This window comes from Trichechus manatus, unplaced genomic scaffold (genome assembly GCF_000243295.1).
Source record: "Trichechus manatus latirostris isolate Lorelei unplaced genomic scaffold, TriManLat1.0 scaffold00037, whole genome shotgun sequence".
In the NCBI taxonomy this organism is placed as follows: Eukaryota; Metazoa; Chordata; class Mammalia; order Sirenia; family Trichechidae; genus Trichechus; species Trichechus manatus.
Window position 1 is genome coordinate 15,176,923 of NW_004443973.1, and position 27,087 is coordinate 15,204,009.

A 27,087-nucleotide genomic window follows, 5' to 3' on the forward strand; every position below is an offset into this window, starting at 1 on the left:
GATGGCAATGGGTTTGGTTTTTTTTTTTTTTTTTGATTTTGTCCAATAACATTGAAAGGAGCTACAGGACACTTGCTGGGGGATCCCAGGCATTTTATGAGCACCAGGCGCCCCCTAGTGTCCAAGTTGCATCATTCGGATTGCATGCTTTAATCCTGGCAAAAAATGATCATTGGTCTGGAGACAAAGAAGGGGATTTTACTTGATTTCCGTTTACCCTCTGGGGCTAGGGGCAGGGAATAGAGGTAGAGAGGGGGCAGCTGCAGGAACTGACTTGTCTATTAACACCTTGGAAGCCAAAGTGCCCTGCACCCAGGTAACAACCATTGGAGAAGGGACAGACCATGTCCAGGATTTCCTTACTCACCCGAGTATTACAACAATGAGACCAGGTTCATGAAGTGGAAAAGAGGTTGGATTTGGAAGTTAAAGACACTAGAGTTCAATGCCTTTATTATCCGTCAGCCAGCAGCGTGACCTTGGACTAAGCGCTTAAGCTTTCTAAGTTTTGTCACCTTCAAAATGGCAGCAGAGATAAGTGTATTTCAAGATTACTGTGAGAATCCTGGAGCCCTGGTGGCACAGTGGTTAAGAGCTCAGCTGCTAACCAAAAGATTGGCATTTGGAATCTGCCAGCTGCTCCTTGGAAACCCTATGGGGCAGTTCTACCCTGTCCTACAGGGTCAGAACTGACTCCACAGCAGAGAGTTTGGTTTGTTTTGGTAAGAGTCCTGTGAGAAGGAGAGGGAACATATGTGAAGTGCCTGCTGCCTCTCAGTAAATACTAGCCCATTTGCCTCTTGTCTGTCTCTCTTCCCAAATTTGAAACAGCTTCCCAGTTCCTACTCACTTGACACATAGCTACATCAGCTGTATTCATGAATCTGTTCTTTCCCTTTAGAAAAGTATAGTGTAATAGACTTTTAATTGATTTACAAAGTAAATCTCTTTCAAACTTTACCCTAAAATAGCCCATACAATCATTTCCAGCTTAGATGTGGCCATTTGCTATTTGACAGTTATGAGAAACTGGCATTGGATCTGGAGCTGCCTGTTGGCTGGAGGCTGAATGAGGAGACCCACTAATGCGCTGCCCCAGAGTGTTGGCACAGAGCCTCCAGAGGGTGACAACTCTTGTCTTGCTGATTTAGAGCTTCTGGCTTCAGTAAAAGTCATGAATAGATTTTTCTAGTGACCCACTCCAACATAATATCAAAACTTTTTCCTAACAAAACTAAAATCTTTTCAGATTCTAATTTTCTTTTATCTTCTATTTATTTGGGGCAGCTTCCCTGTCACAGAAGAAATCAAACCTGTTGCTGTCAAAGTCAATTCTGACTCATAGCGACCCTATAGGGTTTCCAAGGAGCACCTGGTGGATTTGAACTACCGACCTTTTGGTTAGCAGACGTAGCTCTTAACCACTACACCACCAGGGTCTCCTATCACAGAAGAGTTTGAGTTAATTAAAAAGTACTCTTCTGCCTTCCATGTATATATGAAAGGGAAAAAGAGGTATTATTGGTGGCCTAGGTGGCGACTTGACGGCAACGGGTTTGGTTTTTTGGTTTAGGTCGTATAGGATTCCCTGGTTGGTGTAAACAGTTAACGTGCTTGGCTGTTAATGGAAAGGTTGGGAATTTGAGTCCACCTAGAGGCACCTCAGAAGAAAAGCATGGCCATCTACTTCCAAAAAAATCGGCCATTTGACAACCCTATGTAACATAGCTCTGCTCTGACACATATGGGGTTGTCATAAGTCAGAATCAACTCCATGGCAATTGGTTAGTGGTTAGGAAGTATAGGTAAATGTGGGAATATTTTACAGACCAACTTCTCCTACTGCAGCCTTAACTAGTTTAAAAAAAGAGGAGTAAATCATAACACAGAAAAAGGTCATTTTGAAACCTTGCCCTGTTGGGGAGGTGGGTAGGAGGGGTGGTGACACCCACAGGTCTGATGAACCAGGATTGATTCCCAGTTCTGTCACTTGTGTGTATGTGACCTTGGGCATGTCACTCAACCTCACCCAAAGCTCTAGTTTTTGCATCTATAAAATGAAGCACAATAGTAGCACCTACCACATAAGGTTGCTGAGAGGATTATTGTACTAAGTAATGCATGTAGCACACATTCACATAAAAAGCATTCAATCAATGTGTGTCTTTCTACTATTATTCATTCACGTTTTCTATCTGCGTTAACTTATTTTTGTCTCCTAAGGTACATTTGCAAGCTTCCTCTGCAATTTACACAAGCACAGAGGGGCTTACTTCCCTTCCTGCTGTGATGGAAGAGCAGTTGCCACTTTAACCATCTAGGGATGGGATGCAGAGAGAGATCTGCAATTCTACAATTCTACTCTTCTCAGGAAATGCTTATTATCTGATGTGGAGCCAAATAAAGTACTAAATACTGGCGCTAGGCCAGTACTTAGAAGCACAGGTATTCTCTCATGTATCCTTCCTCCATTACACTGCTGCTGGGGGCTAAGGAGGCATCCCGAGTGGAGTTGCACTTAGTCTGCTGTACGTTTGCGTTTAAGTGGAGACATTTGTAATCAAGAGCCATAAGTCAGGTCCCCCAGTATTCCCCAGTTGATGTTTCTCTTGTCATCCCAGGCTGCTTTGTCATCTAGAGAAGGGCTCGGACCTCCCAATTTTGTCACCCCCTTTTTCTTCCACAGTATCTCTGTTATAATTCTTGGGTCAAGTGCAATGTCTCAAGTTCAAAACCTGACTGCAGTATTTCCTGTGGCTTCCACTGCGTTTCATTACACTGTACTTGGAAAGTGCAAGGGGAAATGCTGCTATGTCACTGCAGAGGAGAAAAGCAATGATTTCAGCACACGTATGGCTGCACAAAAGCAATCAATACCAGACCCAAATTCACCAAAGATTTTGTATGAGAACCTGTTCGTACACCAAGATGATTGTGGTAGTTATTTTCTATAATGATGCTTTCATAGTTCAAAATTCTATATTGAAGACCAAATGAGTCTACTTCACTGATAATCAAAGACAAAACTTCTCCTTGCTGTGGCTTGGACGTTCTGAAAATATTTATTCACAGGATGAGAAGGGCACTTAGCAGCCTGTATCTCTGGTGGCTGCCTTTAGGAGGCTGTTGAAAGTAGAAGCTTACAGTTCCAACTGCCACCTCCTAGCTGAGCAGCTGGGTCAGTAGCTTATCTTCCCTGATGTCTGCTCTTCTTCATAACCGCCTTCCAAGGTTGTTGTGTGAGGATTAAATGAGGAAATCATATATGAAAAACACTCAGCCCAGTGCTGGGCATGTAGTAGTTGCTCAGTACATGATAACAATCGTTACCATCATCTTCAATGTCTTATTTCTGAAATTCTTCAGGGATGATGATGGTGGGGCTCTTTCTTCTCTATTCTGATCGCTCTCTGGAGTAAGTTTTTCTTTTGTGTAAGAGAACTTTCTTATCTTTCTAACAACAGAGCAAGCCCATTTTTTATCTGATCTTACTCAAGTCTCTCCTTCTCAGTGTCTCCACTCCCTTTGAAATTAGCAAGTGGGTCAGGAGATCTGAGGGGCCTTGCAACTCTGCCATCTCGAGTTGAACATCCTCTGGTAACTGAGGGGTTGTTAGGCCAGTCCTCCAGCTTCAGACTTCATTCCTCTGTAGTCACAGCACCTCATGTCAGACTCTCCACAGAGTGCGTGCTGAGAAAATGATGACCAATGGATGTTTTGTGTTGTCTTTTTCTACAGTTCTTGGTTTTCCTCCCTTTCATCATTCTGGGTGTTCCACTGTGGATTCAATCCCTTCTTATTACACTTAACTTTTAAAATTGTGAAGAGTGAAATTGAGAATATTGCTTTTGTTCTTGACTTTGGTTAATCCATCCAAATAACCAGCCAAGAGGGGGCTGACCGATAGCTAGGTTTTACCAAGAGCCTAAGCTAATTTGAGAAGGTGCCAACAACATGAACAATAACAACAGCTGACATTTATTTAGGACAATGTTAAGTTTTGACATGCATTCACTTAATTCTCGTACCTTCCTGAGGTAGGTACTCTTACTATCCTCATCCTGCAGAGGAACAAACTAAGGTTTAGTGAAATTAAGTAACCTGCCAATGGTCAAGCCAATGCTAAGGACAGAGCTAGATTTTGACTCCAGCTGCTCAATCTCTAAGTCTTTGCTATTAACCGCTTGTGAAGCACTTTTAGGCAGGTGTCTCACAATTTTTTTAAGGTACTCATCTGGTAAGGATGCTTAGAGGCAAGAAGATGGATTAGATGAACTCCTAAGGATTGCTGTTACCCCGTGTTTCTGCCAAATCAATGCCACGTTAATACCGTCATATGGCTCCCCTCTGTCATTCCTAAGTGATAATCAGCACGGTGACCCCATTTCCCCACAGCAGAGGAGTGGTTTACTTAGCAGAGAACTGTCAAAAAAGGTTTAGCTTTTAGAATCAGACAGGGCAACTTGGTTAATGCTTCATTTGCTACTTTAGCCAAAAGTCAAGTAAATGGATCTCTGGTTATTCATCTACAAAAACAAAAAGAACAAAAAGAAAGAAAAGGAAGGTTTCAATCAGTGTCTAACTTTCCAAAGCCCTTGATTGTTGATGTCATGGAATTGATTCTCAGTGAATTCAACACTCTTATCCCAAAAAGTGAATGTAACCTTTTCTAAATGGTTCCTAAAAGAATCAATTAACTTTTCATAGAGGAGAACTTACCTCTGAATCATTTATTAATGCCTTGGTGATTACACATGTAACTGCTATTGTTGATAAATAGGGTCGCGCTCTTAAAAACCTATAATCAACACACTTCTCTCCTTTCTTATTTTATCAACCTAAAAAACCCACTGCCATTAAGTCAGTTTTCCAAGGCTGTGATCTTTACAGAAGAAGACTGCTACATCTTTCGCTCGTGGAGTGGCTGGTATTTTCGAACCTCCAACCTTTTGGTTAGCAGCCAAGCACTTTAACCACTTTGCCACCAGGACTCCCTATTTTATCAAAGGTAAGGATAATTGCTGCATTAAGTTGGAGTGGAAACCAGCGTGTAATACTAATTTTTAGATATATTTAATGAAAAAATAACAACATCATTATTTAATAACTTTATATGTCAGCACTGAAGAAGGAAAACTGATGGAATCATAACTGTCTATTGCCTAACTGGGCCTGAGTAGAAAGGAAGCTGTAAGCATTTTTTTTAAAGGCTTTTTAATCTTTTGTGCATTCAAATTTGAACATTTTATAGGATAAGATATAAAAAAGTGTGTAGGGTCTAGTACTACTAACATTTGTGTAAAAAAGGATGTAAGAAGGATAGCTATACATCTATATTTATCTATGAAAGCAGAGGTTGTTGAGTAGGAGAAATTTTGCCTTCCACGCAGGAGACTGGATTCCATTCCCAGATAATGCACTTCGTGTGTAGCCGCCACCACGTGTTGCTATGATGCTGTACAAGTTTCAGTGGTGCTTCCAGACTATGACAGATTAGGAAGACAGGCCTGGTGATCTACTTCTGAAAAATCAGCCAGTGAAAACCCTACAGATCACAACAGTACGATCTACAACTGATCCCTGGGATGGCACAGGACTGGACAGTGTTTTGTTCTATTGACATAGGGTAGCCTGAGGCAGGGCCAACTTGACAGCAAACAATAACAACATATTTATCTACACATATGGAGAAGGACAGGTGTGTAGAAACTCCTAACTAGGGACTAGAGGTCTGGCGTGGGAGGAAGGCTAACTTTTCCCAGTATACCCTTTATATAGTTTTATTTATTTACTCATTTGTTTTCTTGTTTATATATATCCATGTATAACACCTAATTTAAAAAATGAACACATGTTTCTGGCAATTGCACAAACAGGTGGAAGGTTACCTGGGGACTCAAGGAATCCTTCCAGCCTCCCTTTCCCTGTGCTAACAACCAGGCTAGGTCTGGGCAAGGTCTGAAATTTAGCCCAAATGTATCCTGATGTCTATTACTTCCCCTTTAAGAATTACTCTACTTTCTCCTTAGCAGAAAGCTAAGGCAAGCTCTCAAGTCTTGAAGAAATAAAATTTCAGCTCTGTGAGAAAGGGTGTGAGAGACATTTGGCTTGTTGCTTCCTCAGGTTTGAGAGACTGGAAATTCTTAATGATCTATATACTGGCAGGTAACTTATCTGAGGAAAGCCCTTCCCCTCCCAATTATAGTGTCTTAGGTTTGTGAGAATCCTCAAATGTCAACCAAGTCAGAAACTCTGACCCCATATTGCTTGAGTCCCTTCTCCAGCATCTCCACCCCAAGAGCTATCCCTCCTGTGCTTGTCTATCAACTACGTCTGTCTACCATTGTGTGCCACTCAGAAGAATTTAATTCCTGTTTCACATCTCCCTTCAGGCTCCTCTTCCGTGTAAACAAGCCCAGGTTCTCCAGCTCTTCCCCAAATAGACTGGACTTTGGATAAGCTTGATCTCTCGGCCACCCTCTCTATCTACGGCTCAATAGTGAAGGCAAAATTTTACCAGCGCTCTGAGGAGCTGAGAGTAGACAGGGTCATCACCTCCATTACTTTATCGTCTGTAATTTTAAAATTTAAACCACCAATATCAAAGCATCATTTTCTGTTTTTCCCCCTTGGGAAGGCTGCTACGTCACCCCATTAACTCACTTTGAACTGATTACTGAATAACACGTCTACACCATTTTCACAATGTGGCTCTGAATTCCAGGCTTACTTTTTTTGGGAAACTAAGCAGAACCCTGCGTCTTCCCCTATTTAATTTCATCTTGTTAGCCCATAGTTAGCACTCACAGAAGCATTTCAGAAGATTCTATCTTCTTATGTATTCACTGGAGTCCCTGGATAGTAAACGATTAACACACTTGGCTATTAGCTGAAAGGCTGGAAGTTTGAGTCTACCCGACGGTGCCTCGGAAGAAAGACCTGGTGATCTACTGCTGAAAAATCAGCCATTCATTGAAAATTCTTTGGAGCACAGTTCAACTCTGACATACATGGGGTTGCCATGCCCACCGGTTTATGTATTCGCCTGATGGACGCCTTTGTGCCTTCCTGTAAATCAGTGATAAAAATGTTCATCTGGTCCCACCCTGTCTGGAGCAAGGGAGAATGAAGAAACCAAAGACACAAGGGAAAGATTAGTCCAAAGGACTAATGAACCACAACTACCACAGCTTCCACCAGACTGAGTCTAGCACAACTAGATGGTGCTCGGCTACCATCACCAACTGCTCTGACAGGGATCACAATAGAGGGTCCCAGACAGAACTAGAGAAAAATGTAGAACAAAATTCTAACTCACACACAAAAAAAAGAGACCAGACTTACTGCTGTGACAGAGACTGGAGAAACCCCAAGAAAATGGCTCCCAGACACCCTTATAGCTCAGTAACGAAGTCACTCCTGAGGTTCACCCTTCAGCCGAAGATTAGACAGACCCATAAAACAAAACGAGACTAAGTGGGCACACTAGCCCTGGGGAAAGACGAGAAGGCAGGAGGGGACAGGAAAACTGGTAATGGGGATCTCAAGGTCGAGAAGGGGGGAGTGTTGACATGTCGTAGGGTTGGCGACCAATGTCACAAAACAATATGTGTATTAATTGCTTAAAGAGAAACTAATTTGCTCTGTAAACTTTTATCTAAAGCACAATTAAAAAAAAAAAATTTCACCTGGGGCCCAGGACTCAAATCCGATTCCATTCCACTTGCAGGTGTGAAGGAGTTGCCGGGAAGGAGTCTATAGAAGACTTGAGTCCTTAGGAGGACTTCCTGACAAGAGTGTTATTCTCACCTTGTTTTATTTATTTCATTCAGAAAGGAGCACTGGAATTTGTAATATATGGGATGAACATTTTGCGAAAAAAGCCATACTTCTTAGAAGGGTGTTTGCAGCAGGAAGTGGAGAGTGAGTGGGAAAACGAGAAGAGCCTGAATATGCTTGTCCATCATTTCTCTCCGGGGACCAAGGACATGTGAATCACTGGCCAGGAGGCTTGTCTTAAGCTTTTGACACTTACAGTTTTAAAATTTCTCATTTATGATAGCTCCAGAGTTCCAGTAAGAATGTTAAGAAAGTATTTTGGATTATAAAATTCATTGTTTAATTATTCAAAATTTTTGAGAACTAACATTTTACCAAGGTGGAATTTAGAAATCATGAATTATTAGAGCCAAAAAAAATCTTGGGTATCTTGTTCCTCATCTGTAAAATGGGATAATAAAAATGACTATTGTGTAAACGTTGTGAATACTATGTGAGAAGATGCATGTACAGCACTCTGAGTGGTTTCTGGCTTGTTGTAAAGGCTCAATGAATGTGAATTATTATTATGATGGTAGCAGGAACAGCGGCCCTTTCTCCCCTCTTCTCCCTCCCACTTACAGATTTTGGCTCAAAAATAATAAAGAACAGTCTAATAACTAGAGCCAATCAACAGTAAGATTGGCAGGTGGTGGCCTACTTATTCTTTGGTGGCATTGAAGCAGAAAGTTATATTGGGACGTTGTTAGTGGAAGTGTCTCTGTGAGACAGATGCTGGCTAGATGACCTCTTCCAACCAAACTGGAAAGTCTGGTCACTTACTAGTCTTTTACTAGATTGCAGCCTGGTATTGATGGGAGGCCCTCACCTTGTTTCAGCAAAGATCCCCTTATTTCTCTCATTAGCGTCACCAGGGCTATCCTACCTAGCCACAGTAATTAGGACTGTCCACCCTGTTACCTCCCCATAGTACTCAGAGCACCACTTCTCTTTATTGGGAAAAAAAAGAAAAAAAGAAAAAAACCATAAGCAAACATAGTATTTGTGAAACCCTAATCTTTTAAAAATTTTTTAATGGTGATTTAGGTGGAAGTTTACAGAGCTGATTAGTTTCCCATTCGATAGTTTGTACAGAAAGCATTCCATAGCATTGGCTGCATTCCCCACAACGTGTCAGCGCTCTCCTCATTTCTACCCTGGGTTCCCTGTTTTCCTTCCTCTGGATTTTCTACCCCTTCCTGCTTTCTCATCTTTGCTTCTGGGCAAATGTTGTCCTTTTGACCTTGTGTAACCTATTGTTCTAAGGAACAAGTCCCTCTTGGGTGTTATTGTTTATTTTATTGGCTTGTCTATTGTTTTACTGAAAGGTGATCTCCAAGAATGCTTCAGTTCCAGATCAGAAGAGTGTCTTAGGGCCATAGTCTCAGGGGTTCCTCCCGTCTCTGTCAGACCAATAAGTCTGGTCTTTTTTGTGATTTTGACTTTTTGTTCTACATTTTCCTCCTGCTCTGTCTAGGACCTTCTGTTGTGATCCCAGTCAGAGCAGTCAGTAGTGGTAGCCAGGCACCATCTAGTTCTTCAGGTCTCGGGGTCTTGTAGGCTGTGGTTCATGTGGTCCATTAGTCATTTGGACTAATTGCTCCCTTGAGTCTTTGGTTCTAATCTTCTTCATTGATGCAAAAAGGACAAGTGAGTTCTGACAGTCCAGGCTGCTTCACATAAATATTCAATGAAACTTTGAGGGTGATACTGGGTACTAGGATCTGGGGAAACATCCATTTAGGGAACTTCTCCCTTTGGAGGAGGTGTGAGTCCAGGGTCAATCCACTTTAGAGCCATGAATATGAGCAAGGAGCAGGCCTAATTGCACTGTAGGCTAAAGAGAGCTTTTAATTTAGTTTCTTATTTTCATGGGGCTTCAGAGACACCTCAAATGAAAGATTTCCAACCATCTCGAGTATGAGTTGTACCAGATATTCTGGCACTTGTTATTTTTACAATCACCAGAATAAACATAAATACTCTATATTTTTGCTTCTCTGGAATGGTTGGTATCCTGTTACTGTATTATTCCCATCTTCCACCAGACATCTGTGTGTGCATCAGTGTTCACAGTGGCCTTGAAAAAGATGTCTATCCTTTATAGCTCCCCATAGAGTAGAAGGCTTGCTGTCTTGGAGTCTCCCTACCTCTGCTTTCATAACTATGTCTTTCTCTTAGCCCTCTTCCTGCTCTCTTTTTCTCCCCTCCTACTTGCAGTCTACCCAGTGTTTTTCTACTGCTCCTTAACTTGTACCAGTGTCTCCTAATGCTTCATTACCCATCCTTTTCCTATCCTCATCAAAGCTTACCAGAACAGAGTTCCAGTCCTTCAGAGCCTTATTTTCAGCAAGATAGCAGAATAAGTCTAATCCACTTATGAAAGTTTTCTACTTAATTTCTTAATATTTTGCTAAGGGAAAAATATTTAACATTTAAGGAGTTGCTCTCCATTGCTGTAGAGTCAATTCTAACTCAAAGGAGTTGCTCTAAATGGTGGGGACTACAGGTGTGGGGTATGCCAGTGGTGAAGATCATTTTGGAGGAAAAGTCTTTCGATCTCTTACGTCATACCAAGCAGGCAAAGCCTAAATATTGGGCAGGTCTTGTCCATGTGACATGTTATGCCTGCCCTTCTTTCAAAGAAAGCTTGAGAAAGGACTCTGGGAAATCACCACTGATGGTGGGGTTCCTTTATTTATCAAAAGAAGCATGGTTTTCTAAGTGAGTCCAGGCTGGAGTAGATAAGGAATGGGATTGAAAATGAGCACGACCTTGAAATCAGTCAATCTCATAGCCTGGGGCAGGCATTCCTGGTCAGCTGAGTCACACTGCGTTAGGATTAGCCAGCTTTACTTTCTGTCTCAACAATACAAAGTCTTGCAAAACTGCTGGCATGTGAGACAGAGGTATCCAGAAAATCTTGGCATCTTTTCCAGCAGCATAATGTGTCTTAGGGAAGAGACTTGTTAAAGCATGGTCCATGCACTCTACCACCAGGGAGAGGTCCACGTTCTCAAAGGATGTAGAGTCTTTCAGTTTTTCTAGACCTATACAAAGAAACAAAAGCACATTTACTCTTTGGAAGAAGAGGAAAAGGAGAGTGTGAAGGTAGGGTGGGAAGGAGAGGATGTATATGAGGGAATTTAATTTGGCATTATAATTCAGGCACATTGTCATGGTTTTTAACCTATTCCTCAGTAAAAGATGCAGCAGTGCTTTCTTTGTATCAGTGGTTCTCAACCTCAAATAGGCAGTAGAATCCCTTAGGAGAATAATGTTTTTAAAACACAGATTATTTGGCCTCAACTTGAGAGTTTCTGATTCAGTAGGTCTGGGGAAGGGCCCAAGAATTTGCATTCCTAATAAGTTTCCAGGTGAAACTGATGCTACTGGTCTGAGGCACAAACTTTGAGAAGCACTGCTTTAAAGCAACGAGAGAAAGATACTTCATAAAGTTCTTGAGGCCCCTGGCTTAGGAAGTTATAGGTTTGATTCCTGATTCGGTTTTATGGGCGTACTCGGTTTATAGGAAATGTGGGTGTGTACGTGTGCTTGTGTGTGTGTGTAGGGGGTGGAATGGGGTGGGTATGAGTGCACTTATATACCATAATGCCTCTATAATTCAATGAATAGAGAGATAATCACTCCAAACACCCTGACTGAGGAAGGTCAACAAATTCCAGTTCTCAGGCAAATGATACGTCTTTCAGGTATTTTTAAAACAGTAGGTATTTTATAAAGGGGTTGGTAATGGCTTGGAGCATTCCTCATATGCTCTTAAAACATGCCTGAGTGGTGTCTTCTCAAGGAAAAATTTATGATTTTTAATCCTCCTTTTTTAACTTTAGGCCCTGGTAGCCACAAATTTTCCAAAGAGTCTAATTAAGAAGGTTACCTAATATGTCTCAGGGACTATTTTAAACGAAAACCCCAGCCTGGGAAATGAAAGTTGACCTTAAATTTGTAGTCTACTTTGGGACTGTGAGTCTGGCTGATGTCCAAGTCCTGACTTGGAAAACTCTAATAAGAACAACCCGTGCAAAATTAGACTCCACGCCTTTTGGTACTTCCCAGACAGACCTCCTGAACCTAGGACCATGTCAACAATAATTTTGAGAAGAAAGTTGGTGAAATATTCATAGGTATTTTTAAAAGTGTCAATGTCAATATCAAAAAAGAAAGCCCTTTTAAATGAGGGATTTTGTTTCTGAAGTCTTAATCAGTCTTAGACTGAATCTACTTAGAACCTTCAAAATCGGTGAGTGAGAAACAGCATTTAATGGCAGCAGTGTTTCACAGAGATCTGGGGAGGTTTGTCAAACCAGACATTCTAGCTGATACACATTGTGTGTGCATCTCTCTCTCTCTCTGTGTAGTGGTGGGGACAGGTGGAATAGTCAGCTGTTTTTTAAAACTCCCCATTTTCAAAAACAAAAATTTACTCATTTGCTGGGTATTAACGTTTTAGAGGAATAATGGTATATCTGACTTTCCTCTCAGCCCCCCCTAGAGAACTTCTAGCCTAGAACCTTGCCACAGTTGACTGTTTTACCAACCAGCAATGGAAACTTAGCAACCCTAAGGTAACAATTTGGATGGACTGAGTGACCCAAAGTTAGGTGGGGCCCTGTTTAGCTCAAAGCAGGAGCTCAGTAAGTGTTTGAGAAATATCTAATGCACTTTAACAGGGCCAGGAAGTTTGAGGCAGAAGCAGGGGCTTGACACAGGATGTTTGATTAGGGTCTTTATGCCTCGTTCACATTGTAATGCTGTTGCTGTTGTTAGGGGTCATTGAGTTGAGTTTTGACTCACAGCAACCTCATGTGACAGAGTACAACTGCCCCATGGGGTTTTCTAGGCTGTAATCTGTATGAGAGCAGATTGTCAAGTCTTTCTCCTGAGGAGCCACTGGATGGGCTAGAACTACCAACCTTTCAGTTAGCAGCCAAGCGCTTAACTGTTTGCCACCAAGGCTCCTTCATGGTAGTGCAGTGGACCAGAATATGGATCAATGCTAAAGTCAGGCTACCTGGGTTCAAATGTAGCTCTATAGCTGTGCAACTTCAGACAAGTTACTTCTCTGGGCTTCTGTTTCTATAAAATGGGGGTAATAATAGTATCTACTTTATAGGCTTATTTGGGGGTTTTAAATGAGAGAGTCCATGTAAAGTTCTTAGAATGGTGATCATTACATGGTAAATGTTCAGTATACGTTAGTCATCATTATCTAATCTTTATTATTATTTCTCTATGCCTGACCCAATCCCCTGGCTTATGTTACCTCTCACTTTTTATAGTCTCACTTGGTTATGTTTTGTTGTCAATTAGATTGTAATCGAATTGAGAGTCAGAGTCTGAGCCTTCTCTATCTTTTGGAAGCTCCGCAAAGCTTGAACAATGTTAAGAGTGTGGTTGGTGCTTATCAAAAGAGGAGGTATGTGTAAAGGTGAAGATCGTGGGTCTTGAGTCAGCCTGCCTGGGTTCAGGCCCTGGCATGACCAGGAGGAGTTGTGTAACCTTGGTAGAACACTTCACCTTTCTAAGTCTCTGCTCACTATTCCAACAGTTCTTTTGAAGAGTAAATGATATAATTCATAGAGTGTATAAAGTAGAATGTGGCACTTAGTAAATGTCCAATAAATGTTTATAAACACTTGGAGAAGCAATAGATGGCATTGGAATAGTGGGGAATCTTGATCCATACTTAGGCTCCCTATTGGTGCATTACTTTGGGGACCTTGTTTTATCATTTATGATTGCATTTCCTCTGTGCAGTCTAGGACATTGTACCCTAAAAGTCCCCAGGTCCACCCAGAAACTCACTTTTTTCAATGTAACCTTCTCCATATTGTTGTCTGATGTCTGGAGACAGATGCTTCCAAATGGCCCGTTTTTTTTCATTTACCTTTATTGGATCTGACAATCCTGTCTGGAATAATCCTGGTTCAATGCATGAGACATGAACACCAAAAGCTTTCATGTCCCGTCTGTGAAAAGAACCCATTGGAGACGCTTAATCCAGATTTATTAGAAGAATACTTGCAATTTGGGTAACTATTTTCTTATGAATGTTTTCGTGGAATCACAGAATTGGATGCATTGGAAGGAGTATCTTGTTCTACCTCTTATTTTGAAGATGAAGAAACTGAAGTTCTGGGTGGTGAAGTGAGGGCTGGTTAGTGGCAAAATAGGAAAGGGATCTGGGTGGACCCACCCTCAGGCCACTGTTCTTCTCCCTAGGCCATGCTGTCTCACTAAATCAAAGAGGACTCAGATTAAGGACAGGTTTCTTCTTAGTACTCAAAGTATCTTATGGTGAAACGGACTAATAATTATCCTGGAAGGACAAGTTTATCTCCATTCTAGGAACATCAGGAGATTGCAGCACACATGATTATATGCTAAAGGACACAGTGTGACAACCCTGATTTGACCAGCTACCTATGCCATCCAGCAAGCACTTTCATCATATTGCTGCAAAAAACCAAGAATCTATTCATTTACTGGGCATTAAGGTTTTAGAGGAATAATGGTACCCCTTTCTTTAAAGCAAACCAGGATATGAATCATCATTTCCTAAATTTAGTTCGTATTCCCACCTGGAATATATAAGGAAGTAATTGTTCATTTTATCAAAATCTTTACCATAAATGTTTAAAAAATATTTTTTAGTCAACTTAAACTATGATTTAATTTATCTCACTTTCTTTTTTTCTAGCAACATACCTACTGGGTAATTTGAAGTGTATTTTACTAAAAAATACGTACTAGCTTGACCTGGAGAGATTTTGAAAGGTGTGTTGCTTGCATTTAAAAAAAAAAAAAAAAAAGGTTACTTCCAAATTTAATTGTATTTTACTTGCTTGTAGTCTGGTCTTCTTAGGATCTTGAAAGTAACGATGCTGGGGCGGGGGGGTAGAATTGAGAAGACTTGTCTCCCACTCAGAAAATAACATATAATCTAGAGATAAATGGCTTTAAGCCACACAACTAAGCTTATAAGGTAAGTAAAGCCCGTATGCTTGTTAGGTAAATACAACTTTAAAGAGTTGCAACCTTGTCCCAGCCAGACTGCTGCCCCTAAGCCCCTATATACAAAAATTCTAGGGCTGCCACAGGACCTTGGCCTGCATGCATAATACCATTTCCAGCACCAAACCCCTAGCTGTCAAGTTGATTCTGACTCATAGCGACCCTATAGGACAGAGTAGAACTCCCTAGAGGGTTTCCAAGGAGCGGCTGGTGGATTTGAACTGCCAACTTTTGGTTAGCTGCTGAGCTCTTAACCACTGTGCTACCAGGGCTCCTTTCCAGTACCAGTTCCATGATTTAGAAAGAAATAAAAACTCTTTATTCATTGCCTTCACACATGGAACAGCTGCACTGCAAACAGAATCTCACAAACCCTTTAGTTGAAATCTCTTTATAAGCAACTAGAGTAAATCTTTAAGTATATTTATATATTATTATAATACTGCTGCTTATAGAGTAACTGGGGGGAACCAAGGAGACTAGTGGAGTTTCCCCCTGGCCTTGCTACTCAAAATGTGATCTATCCCTGGACTATTGGCATCACCTGTGTGCTTGTTGAAGCCCTGGCAGCATAGTGGTTAAGAGCTTGGCTGCTAACCAAAAGGTCAGCAGTTTGAATCCACCAGTCTCTCCTGGAAACCGTATGGGGCAGTTCTACCTTGTCCTATAGGGTCACTATGAGTTGGAATCTGCTGGACAGCAATGGGTTTGGTTTGTTTGTTTTTTGGGCGCTTGTTAGAAATGCAGAATCTCAGGCTCTACCCCAATCAACTGAATCAGAAGCTGCAGTTCAACAAGATACGCAGGTGGTTCAAATGCACACTAATGTTTGAGAACACTGCTCTAGCATTATTGTGTTTATTTCCTGGGAGAATCAAACCTGGCAATCTGATCAAATTGTAAAATGGAGTTATTCTGTCTTTATTTATCTCAGTGGAATAATCTAATTTTTTATTAGTGAACTAACCATAAAATCATGGTTTAAAACCTAAACTCTAACATGCACCTTTGACAAACACTAGTTAAATAAACAAATGAGTGGAAGGGAAAAATTATATCTAATTTTGTCTTCTCTCTTGCCTATCACAACCCCACTTAGCTCGATATCTTTTATTTGTTCCTCCAGACCCTTTCTCCGCTCTTCTGCCTACTCTATACCCTGGGAAGCTGACCTGTATTTTAACTATATTCTGGCTTCTGTTGGGTACAGTCAATTGGGAGTACAGGCAGTAGATCAGACAGAGGGAGGGAAGAGAAAGAGGTTGGGCTAGTTATTCCCCCTGTGGGTTCAACACTGGTTAATTTCAACCCTCGACTGAAGGTGACAGCCTCTATATCTCTTGGTTCTGGAAATTTTCCTGTCTCCTTGTCCCTTCTGTTCTATGGGGTAGAAGTTCCCCTGCTGTTGTTAGCTCTCAGATACTACACTAAAAAACCAAACCAAACCCATTGCCATTGAGTTGGTCCTAAAAGGATGGAAAGAAACTATGTTGCTTTTTGTTTCTCTCTTTCTCCCACCGCCTGGTCCCATAATGAGTACAGTTGGGGGAAGTAGTTGGCAGAGCAGAGTGACTAAACACGAGCTTTTTGGCTGGAGGGGAGTCCCAGGGAACCAGAAAGAGCTAGGGAGATTGTGAAGAGGGAGGAGCTCAGGAAAGTGATTCCATAGAATTATTTAGGAATTCCACATGTGAATGCATGGATCTGACTTAGAGAACCAAACTATGAGATAAGCCATGTTCCATATCCCAGACTGGCTACTGTTTGGTGCACGTGAGGGACAGATCCGAATAGCACAGTAAGACTTCGAAAACTGAACAAACATTGGAATCACAACCTACAGAAGTCTTGGAGCTGAAGATAACCTGTTTTTTTTCTAACACAAAAAAATCAACTTTCTCAATAGAATTTAAACAAGACCCATTGTCTCATAATACTTCAGCATACCATCCAAAATTACGTGGCATACAAAGAACCAGGAGAATCTCAACTTGCTCAATCAACAAATGCCAATGCTGAGGTGACACAGATGTTGGGATTATCAAAGTCCTTTAAAGCAGCTGTTATAAAAATGTTCCAAAACATAAGGGAAAACACTCGAGTGAGTAGGAAGTTAGAAAGCTTCAGGAAAAGATAAGAGTTATAAAGAAGAATCAAGTGAAAATTTTAAGCCTGATAAAATATTCACTGCTTGGGCCTAGCAGCAGAATGGAGATGATGGAGGAAAGTGTCAGCAAACTTGCTTTACCTTAAGCTGTCATTGAATCCTTCCACAGCATATTTGGATGGAGTATATCCCCCTCCACCTAATGCAAGCCGGCCTCCGATGCTGGAGACATTGATAACTCTCCCTCGAGCTTTTTTCACCAAGGGAAGCATACGTAATGTCACATTGATGAGTCCAAACAGGTTCACTTCAATAGGTTCTCTGTAGTCCTCCACAGTCAGCCAGTCAGTGGGAGCTAGCACTCCGAGAACACCAGCATTGTTGATCAGACCCCAGAGACCTAGAACAGAGGAAGGAAAGGAGGCGGGGTGGTGGAGGTTGGCCTGCCCATCATGAACACACATGATTATGTGTGTTCAAATTATATGGAAATTCAACCCCTGCTTTACACAGTGGTGCTATTTCCGCCCTCTCATTATACTCCTGCTTTGAAATCCTTTGCAGTTTGGAGAAAGGATAGTAGAGAGTGTGAGAGGCTAAACTGAAGTAAGTGCTGAAGTTCTGTTACTGGAAGCCAACTTGCTGTTATTCTATTTCTGGTTCTGAATGCCAAATACTAGTTCTCTGACTGAGACTTTCTGCTTTTTAATCTCAGACGTCATTGGTCTATTTTACCCACCTTGCCAGATGTGACAGCCAGAGAATATTTATAAGATGCTCTATATGGACAAAGAACAACATTGACCTACTTCATGTTTATTTTTGGTTAAAAAAAAAGATCATTCACTCAACTTTTGCATGATGGGAAACCTTTTGTTAAAAGTGTTTGGAAACATTAAAATTATCTGGAGCCTTATGAAACCATTGCTTTTGAGGTTCAGAGTCTCAACTATATGATGAAGATGTGAACGGAAAGATCATATACATTTTTTTTCTTTGTGCCCCAAATATCTTCATCCATGAGAATATTCCAAATTTCATTCAAAGCCAATAAAGTCATCTAGTTCAGAATGCAACTATTTATCAGAACATAATGCAGAGTGGGTCTCTAATGCTTACTGTACCACCACTATCTAAGACACTTATACTCAATTTCTCAGATGATGATCTTTTCCTATGACAATATGTGAACTCTGGAGCCATTTTGTAGTGAGATAAGGATCCCAGGTATCTAGCTGACAATTTGGAGACTGTTCTAATATTCTGTAAATTTTATCCCCAAGTAACTTTGCAGCATTTGTGGCCGGTATAGGATAATATGCATTCACTTACAGGGAAGACCAGTTAATACGACTATTATTCGAATTTATGCACCAACCACTAATGCCAAAGATGAAGAAATTGAAGATGTTTACCAACTTCTGCAAACTGAATTTGATCAAATATGTAAGTAAGATGCATTGATAATTACTGGTGACTGGAATGCAAAAGTTGGAAACAAAGAAGGATTGGTAGTTGGAAAATATAGCCTTGGTGATAGAAATGACTCCGGAGATCGCATGATAGAATTTTGCAAGACCAATGACTTAATCATTGCAAATACCTTTTCAACAACATAAATGTTAATTATACATGTGGATCTTACCAGATGGCATACACAGGAATCAAATTGGCTACATCTGTGGAAAGACACCATGGAGAAGCTCAATATCATCAGTCAGAACAAGGCCAGGGGCCAACTGTGGGAACAGACCATCAATTGCTCTTATGCAAGTTCAAGCTGAAGCTAAAGAAAATTAAAACAAGTTCACGAGAGCCAAACTACGAACTTGAGTATATTCCACCTGAATTTGGAGACCATCTCAAGAATAGATTTGACACATTGAACATTAATGTCCGAAGACTAGACCATTTGTGGGATGACGTCAAGGACGTCATACATGAAGAAAGCAAATGGTCATTAAAAAGATAGAAAAGAAAGAAAAGACCATTTGGAGACTGACAATTTGGATGACAAAAGAGACTCTGAAACTTGCTTTTGAATGTAAAGCAGCTAAAGCAAACAGAAGAAATGATGAAGTAAAAAAGCTGAACAGAAGATTTCAAAGAGTGGTTCAAGAAGACAAAGCATTATAATAACATGTGCAAAGAACTTTAGTTAGAAAATCAAAAGGGAAGAACATGCTAGGCATTTCTCAAGCTGACAGAACTGAAGAAAAAAATTCAAGACTCGAGTTGCAATATTGAAGGATTCTACGGGCAAAATATTGAAAGACACAGGAAGCATCAAAAGAAGATGAAAGGAATACAGAGAGTCGTTGTACCAAAAAGAATTGGTCGATGTTCAACCATTTCAGGAGGTAGCATAAGATCAAGAACCAATGGTACTGAAGGAAGACATCCAAGCTGCACTGAAGGCACTGATGAAAAACAAGGCTCCAGGAACTGACGGAATACCAATTGCGATGTTTCAACAAGCGGATGCAGCGCTAGCAGTGCTCATTCGTCTATGCCAAAAAATTTGGAAAACAGTTACCTGACCAACCAACTGGAAGAGAGCCATATCTGTGCCCATTCCAAAGAAAGGTGATGCAACAGAATGTGGAAATTATTGAACAATATCATTAATACCACATGCAAGTAATATTTTGCTGAAGCTCATTCAAAAGTGGTTGAAGCAGCATATTGGCAGGGAGATGCCAGAAATTCAAGCTGGATTCAGAAGAGAATGTGGAACCAGGGATATCATCGCTGACGTCAGGTCTTAGCTGAAAGCAGAGAATACCAGAAAGATATTTATCTATGTTTTGTTGAATACACAAAGGCATTCAATTGTGTAGATCTTAACAAATTATGGATTACATTGTGAAAAATGTGCATTCCAGAACACTTAAGTGTGCTCATGAGGAACCTGTACATAGACCTTAGAGGCAGTCGTTTGAATAGAACAAGGGGGTACTGCATAGTTTAAAATCGGGAAAGGTGTGTGTCAGGGTTGTATTCTTTCACCATACTTATTCAGTCTGAGCAAATACTCTGAGAAACTGGGTTATATGAAGAAGAATAGGGCATCAGAATCAGAGAAAGTCTCATTAAGAACTTTCCGTATACAGATGACACAACCTTAGCTTGCTGAAAGTGAAGAGGACTTGAAGCACTTACTGATGAAGATCAAAGACTACAGCCTTTGGTATGGATTACACCTCAACATAAAGAAAACAAAAAATCCTCTCGACTGGACTAATAAGCAACATCATGATAAATGGAGAAAATATTGAAGTTGTCAATGATTTCATTTTACTTGGATCCACGAACAACGCCCATGGAAACAGCAGTCAAAAGAACAAACGACGCATTGCATATGGCAAAAATCTGCTGCAAAAGGCCTCTTTAAGTGTTAAAAAGCAAAGATGTCACTTTGAGGACTAAGGTATGCCTGACCAAGCCATGGAATTTTCAATCGCCTCGTATGCATGTGAAATCTGGACAATGAATAGGGAAGACTGAAGAAGAACTGATGCCTTCTATTATGGTGTTGATGAAGAATACTGAATACACCACGGACTCCCAGAAGAACAAATACATCTGTCTTGGAAGAAGCACAACCAGAATGCTCCTTAGAGGTGAAGATGGTGAGACTTTGTCTTACTTTGGACATGTTATCAGGAGGGACAAGTCCCTGGAGAAGGACATCATGCTTAGTAGAAGTAGAGGGTCAGTGAAAGACAGGAAAACTGTCAAAGAGATGGCTGCCACAATGGGCTCAAACATAGCAATGATTGTGAGGATTTTGCAGGACCAGGCAGTGTTTCGTTCTGTTGTACAAAGGGTCACTATGAGTCGAAACGGACTTGACGGCACCTAACAACATAGTACCTCACTGAGAAGAGCAGGGAAAGTCAATACCTTCACCTTGGTTCTAAATTCACCCACCGGGACTTAAGACTGTGGATTACTTTGGCTGTGTCTTACATGCACACAGAGAGCCTGAGACCTGTCACGACTCAGAAGCCCCCCTAAGACTGAAGAAGTACACAGCTGGTATTTAGGAGGCATGTTCTTGAAAGGTCATTTAAAATCTGAACACATTTTACTCAGCATTGGCTACCCTCTGACATCACTCACCTTTCTCCCCAACTTGGTTCTTCACCCACTGGGCAGTCTTCTTGACTTTCTCTGGGTCAGTTACATCCAGAAGCACCGTGTGAAGCCTGCCTGAGGTTTCTGCCTTTAAAGCTGTTGATCCCGATTCAGTCAGACAGGCAGCAATTACGTGAAATCCTTTTTTATCGAAAGTTCTGGCTGCCAAGTTTCCAAAGCCCGTGTCACACCCAGTGATGAAAATGTACTTATCCGTGATGTCTGCAATCTTTAGTTGTCTTTTGTAATTCCACAGAAAACCACACAGGATTAGGAGGGCTAACAACAAAAACAACATTTTTTTTTTCTTTCTGTATATGACAAGGGCACTCTTTTCTCATACCATAAAAGAAGATGGTGTCCTGATCCTGAGTGTTCAAAATTAGGAAAAAAAAAAAAAAAAATCAAATTAGAACTACCAAGACAATCCAGGGTTGATGAACTTGAGATATCTTAATGCATTTTGAGCGGATGAATGCGAAATTAAAAAAAAGCAGTAACTCTTACATGGCTGTTCACAGGGAAGCTGGCCATTTAATGCTAAACAGCTCCTCTAAAGAAATGCAAAATCTAAACAAGCAGTACTCAGAGAAATTAAGATGTATTCAGAAGAGAGGGAGGGAGGACCCATCTCAAAGTTGAAGTAGGTTATTGGGTTAATGTGGGCATTTGGTGTTGTGTGGTATAATGACAATCTGATGTATGAATTAATATATCTCAAAGACAGACTCTCATGGTAAAATCTTACCTTTGGCTACTTCATGAAATCCATGCCCAGGATAAGCTCAAAATCTAATTGTTCTGCCAGACTTCTAATTATTTTCAGACTGTTGGGAAAAGGAGAGTGTTACCACTAAGAAAATATTTCCAACTTGCTTTTCATTTTCTTATTTTAAATAGGTTCATGTCATCCTTCAACCCAACTCTGAGACCGTTGTAACTCAATGTGGAGAGTATTAAGGTGCAAGATGACCAGTGAGTGCAGGGAGGGAGGGTGAGGACAATGGGAAGACATAGAGAGAGAGAGAGATGATGACCAAGACACAGTATCCCAAACCAAATGCAGAATCCTCAAATTCGATCCTTTCTGGACACCTTGTCTATGATAAAAATAATTACACGTACAGAGCACAAAGTAAAGCAAATTTACACTTTAAAACCATGATGCTTGACCACGAGTGCCACAGAACCACCTGGAAAACTAATTTTGTCAGGGCTAGAGGCAGCCTAGGGCTAAAATCAAGCAGGTGAAGAGCTCCTTTCTCCTTTCCTCAGAAGGCTGCACCTGCATTTTCACTCAGCATATCTCACTCTGTCCATGGGTCCCGGTGGCCTGGGAAGAGCAGTAGTAGAAGTGAACAGGACCCTGAGAGCATTTGCCTGAGCGTGCACTGAGGCTGTGCGCCTGAGACTGCCTTAGGTCTGACCATCCTTGTGATTCGGTCCTGCCTAACTCACAGCTGCACAGCGGCCCCCAAATGGAGCTCATCAGGCCCCTTCTCACGCAAGAGCAGCCCTGGCCCCTGTTGGCTCATTTCCTTCCCTCATCACCCAGAAAGTGTTCTCATTTTTTTTGTGTCCACATAATATCTTCACCCTTGATCCTGACCCACCCTAAGGGTCAAGAGAACCTTGAGTGCCTCATACAGAACAATTGACTGGCCCTGAGTTGAAGCTCAGACCTTGGGAATACTGCCTTCATGGCTGCTCATGGAAACCTTGATCAAAAAGTATATGCAAGGCCAAGTAATTTTATAAACTTAGTTTAGAATTTGTATTCTTAAAATTATTGTCTATTTTTTTCCTTTGAATGATGTTTTTAGTCCTTTTTTTTTCTGCTTGTGAAAGTAACTTACGTTCAAGGTAAACAAAAATTTAACGATGGCAAAAAATTTGAAGAAAGTATGATTATCACATTAGACTTAATATTTGGTTCATTTTCTTCTAGTTTTTTTTCTATATATATCTGTGATAAGGGATATAAACATAAAAACAGAACTATGTATATAACTCTGCTACTATGTAAGGAATAGACTATTTCAGATAACAAATGCTTCATTTTAATATATTGTCTTTGTCAAGGAAATCTGGTACTCTGCTTTTATCTTTTTTCCCCCCCAAAAGATCTATAGTTAAAGAGAGAAAGGGTAAAGGAATGTCAATTAATAAAAACTAGGTCAGAGGGAAATATTAAGATATGGTAGGTTTGGAGAAATTAATTAATTCTTGTGGTATAACTGTGATTATTTCTAAAGCAGTCAACTTTTAGACAACTTTGAGGTCTCCATAGCTTAAAAACTTGTGGGACTTATTGAATTGTTGCACATTAATATCCATGTAGCAGAATTTCCCATTCTCAAATACATTTAAAATGTATAATTATGTGGGCAGGGGTCTGGTGTAACCATCTCTTGCAAAATTATGTTTAGCTATTTTAAGAAAACTACGGACTTATAAATTCAACTAGCTTAGTGATTTGTTCAAGTATGGACTTCTCAGTAAATGGTTATTAAATAACAGTTTAATATATTCCCTGAATATAGGTATGGATTTCATAGCCCTTATTGCAATCCAAACTCCATATTCATGAGGTTTATGTTCGCCAGAGCAGAAAGTGGAAGCTTTTTATGTGGTCATGTTAAGGCAGAGGCAAGCATGAAGGTAGCAGTAATAATCATGCTGTGATGATGATGTCTTACATTTGTAAAGCACTCCACACTGCACTTTTATATATACCAAAAAAAACGATTGCCGTTGAGTCGATTCTGATTCATGGTAACTCTATAGGACATAATAGAACTGCCCCATAGAGTTTCCAAGGAGCAGCTGGTAGTTTGAACTGTTGACCTTTGGATTAGCAGCCTGAGCTTTTAACCACTGTGCCACTAGGGCTCCGTTTTACGTTTAAGTCCATTCAACCCTCTCAACAAGCTTGTGAGTTAGAGTGGGCATATTGTTGGTCTTATTTTATAGATGGGGAGTCCCAGGGTGGTGCAAACTGTTAATGTGTCCAGCTGCTAACCAAAAAGTTAGAGGTGTCTTGGAAAGAAGACCTGATGATCTACTTCCCAAAAAATCAGCTATTAAAAATCCTACGGAGCACAGTTTTACTGGGACACACATAGTGTCTCAACAGCAACTGGTCTGGTTATAGAAGAAGGAATAGGCTTAAAAAAATAAAGTGATTTGCATAAGGCCACTGTTATGGATTGAATTGTGTCCCCCTAAAATGTGTGTCAACTTGGCTAGACCATAATTCCAGGTATTGTGTGGTTATCCTCCATTCGTGGATCTGATATTATTATCCTATGTGTTGTAAATCCTACCCTCTATGATGTTGATGAGTAGGATTAGAGGCGGTTGTGTTAATGAGGCAGGACACAATCCACAGGACTAGGTTGTATCTTCAGTCAATCTCTTTTGAGATATAAAAGAGAGAAGCAAGTAGAGAGGAGTGGGTCCTCCTACCACCAAGAAAGAAGAGTGAGGAGCAGAGTGCATCCTTTGGACCCAGGGTCCTTGTGCTGAGAAGCTCCCAGACCAGGGGAAGATTGATGACAAGGACCTTCCCCCAGAGCCAACAAGAGAGAGAAGAACTTTCCATGGAGCTGGTGCTCTGAATTCGGACTTCTAGCCTCCTAAACTTCAAGAAAATAAATTTCTGTTTGTCAAAGCCATCCGCTTGTGGTATTTCTGTTATAGCAGCACTAGATAACTAAGACAGCTACATAGGTAGTAATTGGAGGATCTGGCATTTGAACATAATTCTCTTCCCACTCCATTATACTGCCTCTGGGGGATTCCTGTGCCCACCATGGTGAAGACCAGGAGAGGGAGGCAGTGGGGACTGGAGTGCTTGCACACTGAACTGGAGCTGAGCAGCATCCATTCTGAGCTGAAAGAGCCAGCACATTGCCATTGGCCCACGGGTGCTGAAGCCTGGGATAAAAGTCCACTGGCCAAAAGCAACATCTCCATCTGTAATGACTGTTGCTGCAGGGTCATCTCCCCTCACGGCTTTTTCTATTCGAGTACAATGACTTCTAGCAGAAGTTCCCAGGGGGAGAGACAATGGGCAAGGGATTGGGTGAGGGAAGCAACAAGGAAGGTAGGTTCTGTGTCTTGTGTATAAAAAAGGATTACTAGGGCCAAGGGGCCTGCCTGTAGTTGGATGGCTAATTTGGGTGTCTATGGGACCTCAGGCAAAAGAGGTCCCATAGATCTTTGAGAATTCAGGGTTTGCACAGTTAACTGGGAAAAGAGTACATCTTTATTTTCTTTTAACTGTAACTGCGATTTAGCACACCTTTAAAATATGAAGGAGCCCTGGTGCCACAGTGGTTAAGAACTTGGCTGTGAACCAAAAGGTCAGCAGTTGGAATCCACCAGCTGCTCCTTGGAAACCTTATGGGGCAGCTCTACTTGTCCTATAGGGTCTCTGTGAGTCAGAATTGACTCGATGGTAATGGGTTTGGATTTTTGGTTTTTGGGTAAATTATGAAAGTAACAATAAACCACAGAAGCATTTGCAGAACCTGTGATTTTGTCACCTGTAGTAATCACAAGCATTTTTATGTTACATTACAGTTTTTGCAGATATCTCAAAATATGGTTTATACTCATCATTGCTTCAAAATTATGGCGGTTATTATACCTGCCACACTTTTGTTATTTATTGTGTTCATAAAGAAGCAATATCGCAAATATTTTGAATATATTTTGACATAGTGGGTTTCCTTTGTCATTCTATGTATTGTATTTCATGCATTCAAAAATTATTCTCAATTCTGAGTTAGCTGTGGCAATGACAATTATATAAATCCAAATTTCCTAGAACATCTCAAAAAATAAACAGTTCAACAAGATAAATAAAACCACATAAAATCTATGTCTTCATTATAACTAGAAAACAAACAACCCAAAAAAGTCAAATTGCCTGATTGAGAAAATAAGTAAATATATTGTAGATAATGGAAACCAGGTTTCACAGTGTCAGAGAGGGGAGTAACAAATGTGGAAAGGGGGAAGCTAGAATGAACCTTGTGGAGTTGGATTAAACTGGAGGAATCAGTATGAACTTATGGTTTTTAATGTGGAAAGGTAGATTTGGAAATAAATAACTTTCTAAATCTAACTGATGAACAAGAAGCAATGACACTCCAGTGTCAATGGACACACCAAATGGCTCAGATCCTGATTTCTAAATATTATTTTCTGCTAAAAGGAATCAAGGCTCTCTGGAAAAACTAATTTCAGGACTGGGGTTGGGAAAGTACAAGAAGAACTTGGAACATCTTGTGCTACACAGTAAGGAAGTGCTAAAGAATGTTGGGGACATATCAAAAGTACAGAGGCACTAGCTTGAAGGGCTCCCACTGGCCAAGTATGGGGGCAATCTGAGCATTAAAACAAATAATGATAATAATGGATTTGAATAAAATATGAATCCATGAATTCATCCTGATATAAATAAATAAAAGAAGAAATAAATGAGGATGGAGGGAAAGCTTTTTCATAGGGTAGAATGGCTACTAATAAATGTAGAAGGAAAGATGGGATTAGAAAATCACAATTTAGCAACTGTGATGGCTAAGATTGTGTGTCAACTTGGCTAGGTCATGATTCTCAGTGTTTATATGTGACCACTCCCATGATGGAATCTGCTGTGAGTAGCCAACCAATTGAAAGGGAGTTTCCTTGGGGATGTGGCCTGCATCCAAATATAAGCAGATGTTCTGGCTTTTTTCTCACTCTGGATCCTGCGGCTGCCTCCTGTTCGTCTGACGTCTGGTTCTTGGGACTTGATCGATCAGCTTATCTGCTGATGTTGGGATCTGTCAATCTTCACAGCCTGTGAGCAGGAGGCCTGCTCTCTGACCTGCCGATCTTGGCTTCGCCAGCCCCTGCGGCTACGTGAATCAAGAGAAGCTTCTATTCTTTTTTTTATTTTTCCCATACAAAAATTTATACATACATTGTTATGTGAC

At 40.8% G+C, this 27,087-nt stretch overlaps 1 protein-coding gene across 1 annotated transcript in view; it reads right to left on the reverse strand.

Moving 5' to 3' along the window:
- Positions 1–9,372: 9,372 nt before the first annotated feature.
- Positions 9,373–27,087, reverse strand: part of DHRS9 (dehydrogenase/reductase 9) — a 41,276-nt gene continuing 23,561 nt past the window's right edge. The window contains exons 2-6 of the mRNA XM_004375543.3: positions 21,849–21,927; positions 21,086–21,468; positions 17,102–17,360; positions 13,645–13,808; positions 9,373–10,868 (exon numbers count right to left, since the gene is read on the reverse strand). Of these exons, the coding sequence (XP_004375600.1) occupies positions 10,645–10,868; positions 13,645–13,808; positions 17,102–17,360; positions 21,086–21,398 (960 nt within the window). The 5' untranslated portion in view covers positions 21,399–21,468; positions 21,849–21,927 and the 3' untranslated portion in view covers positions 9,373–10,644. The remainder of the gene's footprint in view (positions 10,869–13,644; positions 13,809–17,101; positions 17,361–21,085; positions 21,469–21,848; positions 21,928–27,087) is intronic.